Here is a 13184-nt window from a genome sequence, read left to right as displayed (position 1 = left end):
TAATTAAAATTAACATCACCAATACTAATCGGTGGTCTTATCAGACAGAATATATTCTTAAATCCATTTATATTTGTAAATTGCTATCAAAATTGAAACTGTGTAAATATTCTGAAATCAATATATATAGTTTATTTCATATTATTTTGAAATTCTTTCCTTGTTCATTTCTAAATGTCTATGTACCTTATTCTGTGTCCTAATTAGTTTTAAACTGGCTAAAGTTAGAGATTTTTTTTTTGTTGCTTTGTAACTACCTAGATTATTGGGTATTCTCAGCACATAGAGAGTACCCAAACAGATTTGGGAAACCATATGTTACCAGAAGAGACAAGCCCCCAATAGTCCAAATTTGGACTAAATGTAACCAAATGTAACTAACCAGGGTGATGTGGTCCAATGTAAGAGCCCTCACTTGCAGGGCTGGGTTAACAAAATGACCTTACAACTTCTGAAAGTATAGGTATTATTTATTTTTATAAAATACTTTTGGCTCCTTGGGAGAAAAGATGCTAAATACAAGGCAGTAGGATGTTTTTACTGAGTCACCTGATATAATGTTTCATTGGCTTGAAGTAGTCTTACCTGCCCCAAGTCAGTGAGATATTTTGACGAATTGCGATTCTTATGGCTCAAAACTAAGATGCTAACAACCAGTAATATCGAGCAGAAATCGGAAGGCAAACAGAATCATACTATAACAGCTGTAACGTTTTGTCACTTTTTGAAATAATCTATGCTTCTCTTCGTATCCTTTTTGTTTCACTAGAAGTGTGGAAAGTTAGAATTTTTTTTTAATCTGACAATTTGGGTATTTACCAACAAGCTATTTATATGTTATTCACCCACTCCAACAATAGATGACTTTTGAATATGTTAATTACCTTTGAGTATGTGAAGTTATTTAGTAAAATGGGTTTCAATGAATTAGTCTCTAGAGAAGTGTTTAAGAAACACAAAATTACTTTCTTTAAGTAGCACCAGGAAATGTTTGGTAGGGAGATATGGTTGATAACTTTGACTAAGTCAAAAAGAAACATATCTCATAAGTGTACCTACCTATCACCATCTTCTTGACCTAAAGCACTTCAAGAAGTGCTCTCTAGTTTTAGTGTTTCGGGACCGACATATCTTTCCCTCAGCTAATCCATATTCTTCCATGATGTTTATACATTTATAAAAGTAAATATCTGTTAACCTTTACCTTTCTACTCTGAAAAACCAAATGCTCCTGCCCCAAACCTCCCAGATTCCCTAGCTGGAGACACTCTCTCCGGAAGGCAGAGACCACTTTGCAGCATTGCTCAGAGCCTGGATCACAGTTCATTCATATATACATTTCTCACCCCACTAGACAGGAGCTCCTTGAGAGCCGAATACCTTGTAAATCAACATATCAACCGCAGCACGACAGGGGCTCATATATGTTGGCTGACGGAGGAGCCCGGCTGTGTTTCTCTCTAATCTCGCTAGCCATGAATGAGATCTTTATCAGTTCTGTCCCTTTTCTGAGATGCACAAATGAAAGTGACTTTGTGCTGTTCTGAGTAGAAATACTCCATGGTTTTGAATGAGGGTCAGATAATTTTAGCTTTAGTTCTGATACTGCCTTTTGACATTTGTTGGCTATTTTTCAAACTTCAGGAGTACACCACGCTTTAAGGGAAAAGCCCGGTGACTTAATGAACCCTTTCCTAAACTTCACTGATGGCTCAGAGCCTAGAGAACATTTTTATAAATGCATTATCCAGCATCAACACTTACTCTGAGACTCTAGGCATGTCACCCGACTGCTATGTTTCAGTTTTCTCATCTATAAAGTGAAGATGATAACAGAGCTTATACTTCATAGGGTTGAATGCTTAGTTTACCAAGTGCTCAATAAAGGTTAGCTACCTTTAGATTAACATCCCATAATCACCTTGGTTTTGGCAGGGAAAAATTTTCTTGTGAAGCCTTTTCAAAGGCATGTTTAAAATGTAACAGATCATGTCTACTGATTTACAAATATATTTATTCCTTCAAAGAATGGTTTAGTCAGCTCCAATTTTAATGATCTAATTTTTTTCATAATGTCCAAAGATTAAATTTTGTTGGATTCACAGCATAAGAGTATTAAATAGATAATCCTATTTTATTATGTATTATATAAAATGCTATATTGCCAATGTAAAACTGTAAGTTCCTGGTAGTCAGGTCTAAATTATAAAAATTTATGAATTTCAACTGTTATAATAATTAATATACACAGCATAAGATACTTTGCAAAACTGTCATGATCTGATGTTTTCAAAGGTTTAAATAAAATAATGCTACAGATATATAGGCTACTTACAGTCTCTTCATCTTCTGGACCCTCACTTCTCCTTCACCCATACATTCATGTATTTAAGAAGACGCAGACAGAATCCTCTTTCTTACCTCTCCATCAGCCACAGCAGAGTAATTCACTTGAGCAACAGTGACTGTGGTTGGCAATTCTGAAGCATCAGCCAATGTGGCTACTGTTGCCCCTGTACCAACCTAAAGAAAAACATGGAAAGTGGTGTCAGTGGTGAATTCTTCTACTCCTCCTTACTCCTAAGTTGAGATTCATTTAATCTCAATTCAGCACAGATAACAAGAATATGCTTTGTAATATGAAGTGAGTTACTAAAATCATATCCCAGACACTAACATGAGTTTCAGAGTTTTACTTAAACTAGATAAAGCAGTATTAGAAGCTATCACATTTTACCACCTGTACAACCAACTTTCTACTCATTCCTCAATTTGAATTTCAGAGGTTCCCTATCTACCAACAAATCTTATTTTACCTCAGAAGAGGCAATTCAGAAGGAATATTTCCTGGCCACTGACAGGGAAAAACAGTAAAAAGCCATTTTTATAGTATTCTGTTTGGGAAATGTCCGGAAAAGCTATCTGTAGCTCTGCATTTAGCAAAATGCAAACAATTTAAAATGTTACTAAAAAATCAATTTTAGGTAGGGAGATCTTGTGGAATGATATAAAGTTCACACAAGAGTTTGCATAGAGAATTATTTTCTCCAGTCGGAAGAGTGGTGCCCGCTGATTCACCGCAGGAACCAGTCTGGTAACCACAAGGTTTACTCACCTGGATAAGGGAGACCGTGCCATCAGGGTTACTAAAGGTCTGGACTACGGTCTGTGATGGTACAAGATGAGCTATACTGTGTGTGGTTGTGGCCTGTGTTTGCGTTTGCTGATCTTCAAAAGCATACAAAAGGTCCTCCCGCCCATGCTGTTTATAACAGTTTTTAACTATGGTCCGTAGTGCTTGGGTCCATGAAACCTGTCACCAAAAGACCAGAAAAGCACGGTAAGTCACAAAAATGTTGGTTATTCAATCCCACTATGGAATAAACAGCTGCTTATTTATCAAACCAAATCGAAACAAACCTCATACAGAGTGAACTCTCAGGATTATTGCCCACAGACTGATTCTGACACAAAGAAATTCAGGGCCAAGTACCAAAGATTTTCCATTGGTTCCTTCCTAACCAAAGTTTGGTTTAGCTTTTGGGTTTCATATCCTGTTCTAACCTGAGGCCAACTCACAAAAAGAAGGTGATTCTTTTGTCAGGAATTCTATATTAAGATTCTCAGTAAATTTCCAAGCTAACTGAAAATAAATATGCAGAAAAAGTAAGGAATGACATCTAGTTTAGTGTTTCTTCATTTTTATCAGCAGACCTGGCCAACTTCCTAACTAACTTCCTAACTTCCTAACTTCCTAACTTCCTAACTTCCTTCCTTCCTTCCTTCCTTCCTTCCTTCCTTCCTCCCTTCCTCCCTCCCTCCCTCCCTCTCTTCCCTCCTTCCCTTCCTTCCCTTCCTTCCCTTCCTTCCCTTCTTCCTCCCTATCTTTCTTTTTTAGGCAAGGCAACCCTTGGTTGACCTCACAGATTGCAAGAACCTTGTCCACTTACAATACCTTATTTTTTATTTTATTTATTTTTTACGCCTATAGCACTTGGTCTTCCTATGTGGTTTTCCATCCAAGTACTAACCAGGCCCAACTCTGCTTAGCTTCCAAGATCAGATGGGATTGGGCACGTTCAGGGTGGCATCTTCACATCTTTCTAATTCTATATTTATATTTTTCAACAGTGATTCTTGCTAACCATAAACAAGGACATTTCTAAGTCTTCAAAGTGACTAATGCTCCTACTTCATGTTTCTAAAGGCGACTACGCAGAGAAGTGTAAATTCATGGACCCATCATGATTCTTTGTAGTGATGGAGTGATAAATGGAAAAGGCTATAAACCAGAGTATCAAACTTCTTTGGGGGGATAGGTTTGACTATTACACAAACGTTTTCAGACTTTTTAGCATAAGAAGCGGAAGGAGGTGGTTGATTCAGAATGGAAAAGTAACAGGCAACTCAGAGAAACACTCACCCTCTGCTTTTGCTCTTCTGTGCGGACATCACTCCGGACATTTGCCCATGGGATATCTTCAGGCCACCAGATGGGCTTGCAGCTTTCTTTTCCCCAGCCTGGTTTTCCCCGACCTGTGGAATACTTGAGCATCTCTGGAATAAATGCCCGAAGCTGGGCCTGGAAGACAAGTGTGGTCAGCAGCCATGACAGATGTCTAGGATCTGTTTTGTGTCTCCCGCCAAATTCTAAGGTTTTCGCACAGAGAGCCCTCCTGGAGGGCCCCGGAGAGTTCCAAAATATAACTGATAAGAACCCATTGTTTTCCATACATTACTAAGAGCTCCATGAGTGACTGAGAATTACACATATGTTGATAAAGTAAACTTTAAGCTGTATTTCATAGCTTTGTTCCTATGAGATCAAGAACACCTGCCCCCAAGTTTGATTTCTGCCTCCTAAGGTATTACTGATGCTGTAGGTTATTTCCCCTCTACAGCTTCTACACATTTAAGGTATTAAACAAAGTCACTGCATTTTCAACATTATTCTGCAGATAGTAACCAGGGCTATTAGACTAGAGAGAAATAAGAGTCGAGGAACAGGTAAGTCATCCTTATTTGTAAATGACATGACTGTGTGTCTGGAAAACCCAAGAATCAAATAAAAAAAAATACTATAAAAATAAAAGAATTCAGTAAGATGGTCAGTTACAAAATACATGAAAATAGTCTTTACTTAATAAAAAGTGAAAATAACCCTAAAACTCTTCTAGAAAGTTTCAAGTAAGTAGAGCCAATGTATATGAGTCTGACATATAGTGAAGCATGTATGACATCATGGACTTCGTTCAGGTTTCTTTTACAATCGAATCCAGACCAAACAGGTGTTAAACCACAAAGACAATTGCTATGTTTCATCTCCTGGCACAGTAACTACACTGTGTTTATGCTGAAGGAAAATGGGAAACTATTTTTTTGAATATTCTTACTTGCTGACAGTGATTTTTGGCAAGAGAAGCAGTTTATCAAGTTATAATCTTCCTCCCTAGACCTACTGCTTTCTTTGTAAGCTGGTGGTCTACAGCACTGCAGATAGAAGCCGTATCCTTCAGCTAAGGGCACATCTATGCTTACTCTATAGCTTAAGATTGAAAGGAGAGGACAATTTTAGCAGTGAGTCAGACCCAAGGACATGGGCTTAAGGCTGTAAAACAGAAAAGGAAAAAAAAAAAAAACAGAAAGGGAAATACTAAAGTATTAATGAGAGATGAGTGCAGCCACACTTTTATATTGAAGAGTCTACTTAAATATCAGGTGTTCTTATTTAAATATTATTTTACCAGAAGATAATACAAATTATTACATAATAGGGAATTGTGAACCCCAAGCAGTAATGTTTACCGAATAAAGCAAGCTACGGTTGACAGTATTTACACTGGTAATTCTTGTGCCGAGCCTGCCATTTTCCCCTAAGTATCCCCTCTCCCAGACAGTCTCCTGCCTACAGGATATGATATAATACACTCCGTATATATTTGGCTCTGCAGCATCAAGCAGCAGGCTAACAGAAATGTATCCATTTGCAAACTCAGGCTATCAGCTGGCTCATGAGGTCACTCCTTCAGTTATTTTAAGTAAGTGCATCTCAAAGTCATTCTTCCCTTTTTCCTGGCTTCCTGAGAGTGTATCTTTTTCAACCTCGGATACATGGAGAAGGAAAAGGCTTAATCCTCACACACAATATTTACATTTCTTCAAATATAAAAAAAAAAAAATGGCTTTCTCAGATGTGTAAACAAATTAACTGATAGCACAGACTTTTATAAGTCTCCCTTCTCTTTTAATCCCATTAACAGCCTCCAAAAGGAGAGTTCTTTATATTTGTACCTAATAGAGTCTGGAGATAATAAAATAAGGCGGCTAAATATCTTTAAATTAACAAAAAGACTAAAGTGTCCAGAAAGAACTTGCTGCTGAGAATACTTGGCTGACAGAGACTGCTCAAATTCTACCTGGAATTCCAATATTCTCTAATTCTCATGCTTTTCTCAGCTCTGATCCCCCACTCATTTGCACCAATAGCTTCTCACGCTCCTCAGTTCTGGGTCACCCTGGCACCTGGCTATGGACACCTTTCATCTTCATTGCTTTGGCTCTCTCACACCAGGCTTTCCCCCGGGTTTCAAGAACTTGGTTACTTGAAGTGTGGGCACGGCACCGGCCTACTTACTTAAAACTCTCCACTCCTCTCTCTCCAACTACTTCTCTTCTCAATATCTTCATTTTTGCCAGTAGAACCCCACCTCCTTTCCCAGACACCCAAGCTCAAAACTTCAGCTTTACCTCTTTCCTGTAACACCCATCTAGCCACTTTCCAAGTTCAATTCCTTCTTCTCTGAAAGCTCTGTGATATCCATCCCTTTTTCTCCAGTACTAGCTTCATCCCACTTCCTAACCCAAGGCTAGTGTATCCTTCTAGTTGGCTTTCTTGTTAACACCAAGTTCTCCCCTCTCTTCCTTATCCCACGTATCCTCAACAGACAGGGTCTCTAACTGTTACATAGCTCCAGTGCTCAAAACCCTTCAAACGGCCTTTCACTATTAACAACTAAACTGAACTCTTCTGTCCAGCTTTTCTGGCCTGCCACAATTTGGCCTCTCACTAACTGCAGTACCTACTAATTCCCACCAGGCAGCCTTGGTCCTCATTCTACACTGTCGTATGAACTGCCAAGCTCATTCCTGCTTCTACGCCTTTTGCTTTGTGCCCCTTACTAGACTACTTTGTCATGCTACTATTCCAGGGCCACTGCTCATTCCTTAATGCCCAGCAATTCTACATTCTTTGTGAAATACATCTTGACTACTTCTTTAATCAGCTTTTTGGATACATCAATAAAAACGCGAGCTCTAGACTCAAAGGGTTGGCTATGAACCTCAACCCTCTCTGAATCTTAATTTTCTCAACTGCAAAATAGTAATGATAATGGCAAATATATTTTGTCAATTGAGAGGATCAGAGATTGCTGGCAGTACACAGTGGTGCTGAATTAACAGCATTTTTATTATTACTTCAGTCATCAGCCATCTTTTCAATTTCAAAGAAACAGCCAACTTTCTAAAAATGGTTTTCTAATACTAAACACACTGTGATATACATAAAGACATTTAGCCTGTTTTTCAAGATGGGTATAGCAGAAAAATGCAGAAAGAGCCAAAATAATGAGTTGATATGTACCTGTGTAATCATGGTTAAGGCTGAGAAATAATGCTAGAATCAAGAAGGAAGAAAATGACCACCTAGGCCAATTCCTTGCCTTGAGGAAGCAAACCATTACCAACCGCCCCATGCATCGGTAATTTAGGTGGTCTGTTCTGCTGGAACTTTGAGCATTAAAAAAAGGTGTACAAGCATATTACTAATGGAACTCACCAGAAAACGGGACTCAAGTGTAACCCTAATTAGAAAAAAGTGACAACTAGGAAACCCCCTCAAAGATGTTTTATGTGGCAGAAATCTTTGGATGGGAAATGTTTCAAACTCTTAAGAAGGAGATAGGGGCTAATATGAGAGCCTCAAGAAATAGAAGCAACACAAAGAGAAGGTTACTTCCATAGGCAAAGACCCCATTAAGTTAACACATGGAATCAGAGTAAAATTAAGTGCTGGTATATAAGTTCCAACTCAGAGGCAGATCTTAGCTTTTTAAAATACTAATTGTCAACTGTATATCATTTATTCCTATATCAAAATAAGAGGTAAAAAGTACCTTTTACTATAAAAGTTCACATTTCAAGTCCGTATATTTTGGGGATGAAGGATGAATTGCCAAGAGATAATCTGACTTCACTGAAAAAAAGCAATTTCCCACCAGACTCTCTTTATACTGTCCTAAGTAAACAGTGCTAAGGCTAAAGGGACTAATAAGGGAAATGAGCTGTCCAGCAGAGAAAGAGTTAAATGATTCCTTTCCAGAATTCAGCACTGTGATCTCATTACCAGTTGGATTAATTACTGGTCCTGGAGAGTTTTGGAAACCCAAGCTACTCAATGTGCTTGTTAAGGAAGGTTTGTCTTCAATCCACAGGGGAGACAATCAACAGGATCAGCAAAGGTAGAGCTTACCCTCTCGCAGGCTGTCCTCTAATTGGGCCGCAACAAGCTTTCCCAGCCTCTCAGTTCTTCTGATTCAGGGTTCTAGATGGGCTTCAAGTGCCCAGCTTGGTCAGAAAACTCATCCCAAACCAGCAAAGAGTAGAAATACCACTCCATTCAGAGTACATTCAGCAAAGGAAAGATTACGTGGAAACTGCAGATGGTTTTAAAATTCTTTTCTAAAACTCTAAAGTTTAATCTGGCCAAAATGAAACAACAATTCTTACTCTTTTAGAAATTTTCCACTTGTAAATTCTGTTAATTCTTTGCTGTCCAACAATGTATTATCCTTAAACATTCCCAAAACCCTTCGCCTCTCTTCTGTGTTTGCTCTGCATGCACTTAAGTCTAGGGATTTTGAGGCTCTTCCTGGTGTCCATTTAGGTTCAGTTACCAAGAAAAGGCCTTTTAAACCAAAATGTTTGCCAACTTCACCTCTACTGAAGAGATCAAAGAATATGTAACAATTTAAAGACAAAGCAGTTAAAATCAAACCATGTTGAAAGATGCTGTTTTCTATAGACTACAGGAAAACAGAAATGTGGCAGGGAAAGAAAACTGGAGAATTTTCAGACTGTGGCTTCATTATTTTTATTTAAAATTATGAATTTCCAGCTTGACAGACCCAATTATATGCAAATGAATATTGAGAGGACATTAGAAAGCAAAAGCAAAACGATTTTTTTGCTCACTATTTGGAATTATCTGTACCACTGACCTCAGTTCACAGAGATAATGAATGAAAGTGGCTTTCCTTATTAGAAACAGCAAACCTATATCTCCATTCCATAGTAGTGCCAGCAGAAACACTAGCATCTCAATCTCATTTTCCCATAAAACACATTCATTCCTATAGCAACATGGGAAGAACAAATTTGGAAGGAAAAATAGGTTTAGAGAATTTGAGGGACAGTCAATGAAGATACTCATTTAAAGACGCCTCTCTCAAGCCAACACTTCTGTTTCTCTACCTCTATACCCCATCAACCTATCAAACTGTCTTCCTCTCATTAACCAAATGCTCTTAAAATTCTACCTTCTCTCTGAAGGGTCTCAGATTGGTCAGTTTCTGCTAGCTTATCCCAGATGTACTCTTTTGTACAAAAATTTAAATAACACAGATAAAGTGAAAGTCTTCTTTTCAATCTGACCTCCCCCAATCCAATCACCTGTCCAGAGGCATCAGTTTGATGAACAGCCTTCCTTACAGGCCAGATTCTGTGCATTAACATAAATGTGCTGGAAAGACACAGTTTTATGTGATAAAAGAAAACACAACTGGTACCATATTGTCCACATTTTACTACAACTCACTTTTTCGTCTCAACATTTTGCCATAGAGATCTTCTCAATGGTAGTACAACTAGAATAATCTCCTTAAAAAACTCTGCCTAGTATCCATGGTATAGATATCCATTTTATTTAACCATTCTGCTATTGATAAATATTTAGGTTGTTAACAGTGCTTGTATATGCTTCTTTGTGCACACATTCGTATTTCTGCAACAGAAAATGGAAGTGCTTTTACTAGAGTATATGCATTTAACATTTTTAGAGATACTGCCGAACTGTCCTCCAAAAAGACTGCCACTCCCACTCCCACCACACACACTCTTTTCACACCCTCCTTCACATTATTTTTATTCCCAAGTTTTCTTATTTGGGCTCATCAAATGTATGGGAAATGTTTATTTTAATTTCCATTACTAATGAGGTTTTTATATGTTTACCAATTATTTTTTCCTTTTGTGAACTGTTTTGAATGCTTTGCTTATTTTTCTAATGATCTTTTTCTTATTAATTTGAAGAAAATATTAATCTGTTCTGGATATTAATTCTTTGTCATATAATTTGCAAATACTTTTCCCTAGTCTAGTTATATCCTTAATATGAAGTTTATGTGCCTATTCCCTTCCCTTAGTTATCCTGAATATATCCTTATTTTTTTTTTATTATACTCAAAAAAAGCTATGTTCTATTTAAGAACACATCCAATGTTTTTGTCACCTTTATATTGTCTTAATCTCATCCTGCCTACCTAATATTTACAAAATGTGAAATGGCATCATATACATAAACATTTTTTTATAACTTTATACAGTAAGAAAAGCCTACTTTGCGTATAGATTCTGACACTACCGTTTGGAACTGTTATCTACAACAGTGGTTCTCAAAGTTAGGTGTACACTGAAATTGCCTGGGGAGATGAAACATTACAGATGCCTGGATCTCATCCCCTAAGATTTTGGATTAATTGGTCTGGAGTGTGATCTAGGTACTAGGATTTTAAGTTCTCCTGGTAATTCTATTGTGCAACCAAGTTTGAGGACCGCCAAACTAAAATACTGTTTATCCAGTCCTTCTTTAAAAAAAATTTTTTTAATCGGGGTAAAATACATATAACAAAAAAATTTACGTACAATTCAGTGGCATTAAGTACGTTCACGATGTTGTACAACTAGAACCTATTCATCATCATCCCAAACAGAAACTCTGTACCCACTGAACAATCAATTCTCATTTCTCCTTTCCCCAGTCCCTGGTAACTTCTGTTTTACGTTCTGTCTCTATGAATTTGCCCATTCTAGGTAGTTCATATAAGTGGACTCACACAACATTTGTCCTTTGTATTTAGTTTGCTTCACTTAGCATATTCCTACCCTATGAGTAGAAAAGGCCAGACATATGCTTTTTCAGAACAAAACAAAACAAAACAACACTCAAAAAACCTAAATTGCGAACTAATGAATGTTTTCTAAGTAAAACACATAAAGCCTACTTCTTCTTAACGAAGCAATCACTATGTTGAATGTTTCTGAAGGTTTCCCTGAAAACTAGTGAGGAATTACTATCTCGTTGCATCATCACTCCGAGGGAGTATTAACGCAACAGAGATTGCCCCAGGGAGAATAAAAGGAGGACATTAGGTTCAAGAAGGGAGAGGGAAGGGTGGAGGTAAAAAAGAGTGGATTTTAATCAATAATACTAGACTTGTCTTTCCTGATCTAGTTCTTCTATAATTATATGTATTCTCTGCCTGGACCTCTTTTAACACAAATTCCAAAGATTTACAACCTCCCAAGAACAAGGGAATACTACTTGACTGAAGTGTGGTAAAAAGCTGAACTGATTTTCTACTAGCAAAATCATAATGATTGCTTAAAGCTCTTCAAGAAACGATGTAATTCCTTAAACTCAGTGCACTCTGGGAATCAGCAGCTTGGACACCACCTGGGAACTTGCTAGAAGGCAGAATCTCAGGTCCTGCTCCAAACCTACTGATTCATAGTCCACATTTAAACAAATAAGACTGTCAGGTGATTCCCAGGCATGCTGAGTGTGAGAAACACGGTTTAGTCCATCCTCTGGTCTCTGGTCTCTGGTCTGAAGTATCTTAGAAAATTTTGCTAACCTGGCTTTCAAAAGCTCTGAAAAGATGATTTCATTATTTCATTGTAAATGAATTCTGGGGTTGCAGAATGTACACCAAATTAAGATTTCTTCTGCTAAGCCTATCTCATCCTCCTTCAATTCTTATGCAAGAAGGCAGTCAGATATGGGAGTTCCAGCTACTGTTCTTAAAGTTGCCTAGAAATTCAAGTTTTCATTATATCACTAAAAATACAGAGCCATGTGTTTTTTACCACGTGTAAATCACAAGACTTTATTAGGATCGAGATATATTTATAATAAAAACAGAAGCTTTTCAGGTAAATATTCTACTTACTAATACAGAATTATACTTTTAACAAAAAACAAAAACAAACAAAAAACTAAACTACAGAGCTGCTTTCTAAAAGAATCAGGGCATCCAGTTCACAAAGAACTTAAAATACAGTTATATGTATTTTCAGCCTATGTTGGAGGCAATTTTGATAGCTGTTAGAGCAAGTCAAGAAATTCTTTTAATACATATATACAATGGAATATTACTCAGCCATAAAAAGAGATGAAATCCTGCCATTTGCAACAACATGGATGGACCTTGAAATAATCATACTAAGTGAAATAAGCCAAACAGAAAAGGTTGAAAATTACATGACATCACATATGTGAGATATAAACCTAAAAGCAACAAATGAACAGAACAAACAAACAGAGACTCATGGCAATGGACAATGGACTAGTGGTTACCAGAAGCGGGGTGGAGGTGGAAAATAAAATAATAAAATGTTAAAAAAAAAAAAATTCTTTTAAAACAGTAATGTTTAGTGTAGATTAGCTGAAATACTAAACCTGAGTGATGATCACAATATAGTTTTATAGGAGAGGGGGAGGAAGAGAGAGAGAGAGAAAGCAAAGCACTGGCAAAATACGGACTAGACCCTAAATTCAATTTTATTTGTTATCAGCTTGCTTCATAAATAGCTTCCTCTTTTCATGCCTTGATTTCTCAATATATTGTCATCTGTATTGTCCCACTTCATTGCTGAGCAAAATAAAAATTCTAGGTTCATTAACTTTCTCTAAGTGAAAAATGGGTGAGAAATGGAAGGTTCACATTATTCACAAGTTAATATATGTAACATGTATAATTAGTATTAATAATTAGTAATAATGCTTTTGTATGATGCTTTAGTTTTCAAAATACTTCCCCATATAATACCTCATTTTTTCTTCCTCT

The 13184-nt window shown here is 37.1% G+C and overlaps 1 protein-coding gene and 1 pseudogene across 12 annotated transcripts in view; both read right to left on the bottom strand.

The window, feature by feature from the left end:
• Nucleotides 1-13184, bottom strand: part of NRF1 (nuclear respiratory factor 1) — a 138768-nt gene that overhangs the window by 55730 nt on the left and 69854 nt on the right. For all 12 annotated transcript variants that reach the window (XM_023528929.1, XM_011357213.2, XM_011357223.2 and 9 more), the window contains 3 exons: nt 4424-4582; nt 3116-3313; nt 2422-2523 (listed from right to left, as the gene is read on the bottom strand). In XM_023528929.1, coding sequence (XP_023384697.1) covers nt 2422-2523; nt 3116-3313; nt 4424-4582 — 459 coding nt within the window. The remainder of the gene's footprint in view (nt 1-2421; nt 2524-3115; nt 3314-4423; nt 4583-13184) is intronic.
• Nucleotides 3983-4101, bottom strand: LOC111737990 (annotated as a pseudogene).

Source organism: Pteropus vampyrus, unplaced genomic scaffold (assembly GCF_000151845.1).
Source record: "Pteropus vampyrus isolate Shadow unplaced genomic scaffold, Pvam_2.0 Scaffold33, whole genome shotgun sequence".
In the NCBI taxonomy this organism is placed as follows: Eukaryota; Metazoa; Chordata; class Mammalia; order Chiroptera; family Pteropodidae; genus Pteropus; species Pteropus vampyrus.
Note: the sequence above shows the minus strand (reverse complement) of the source record. Positions and strands in the feature narration are given on the sequence as shown.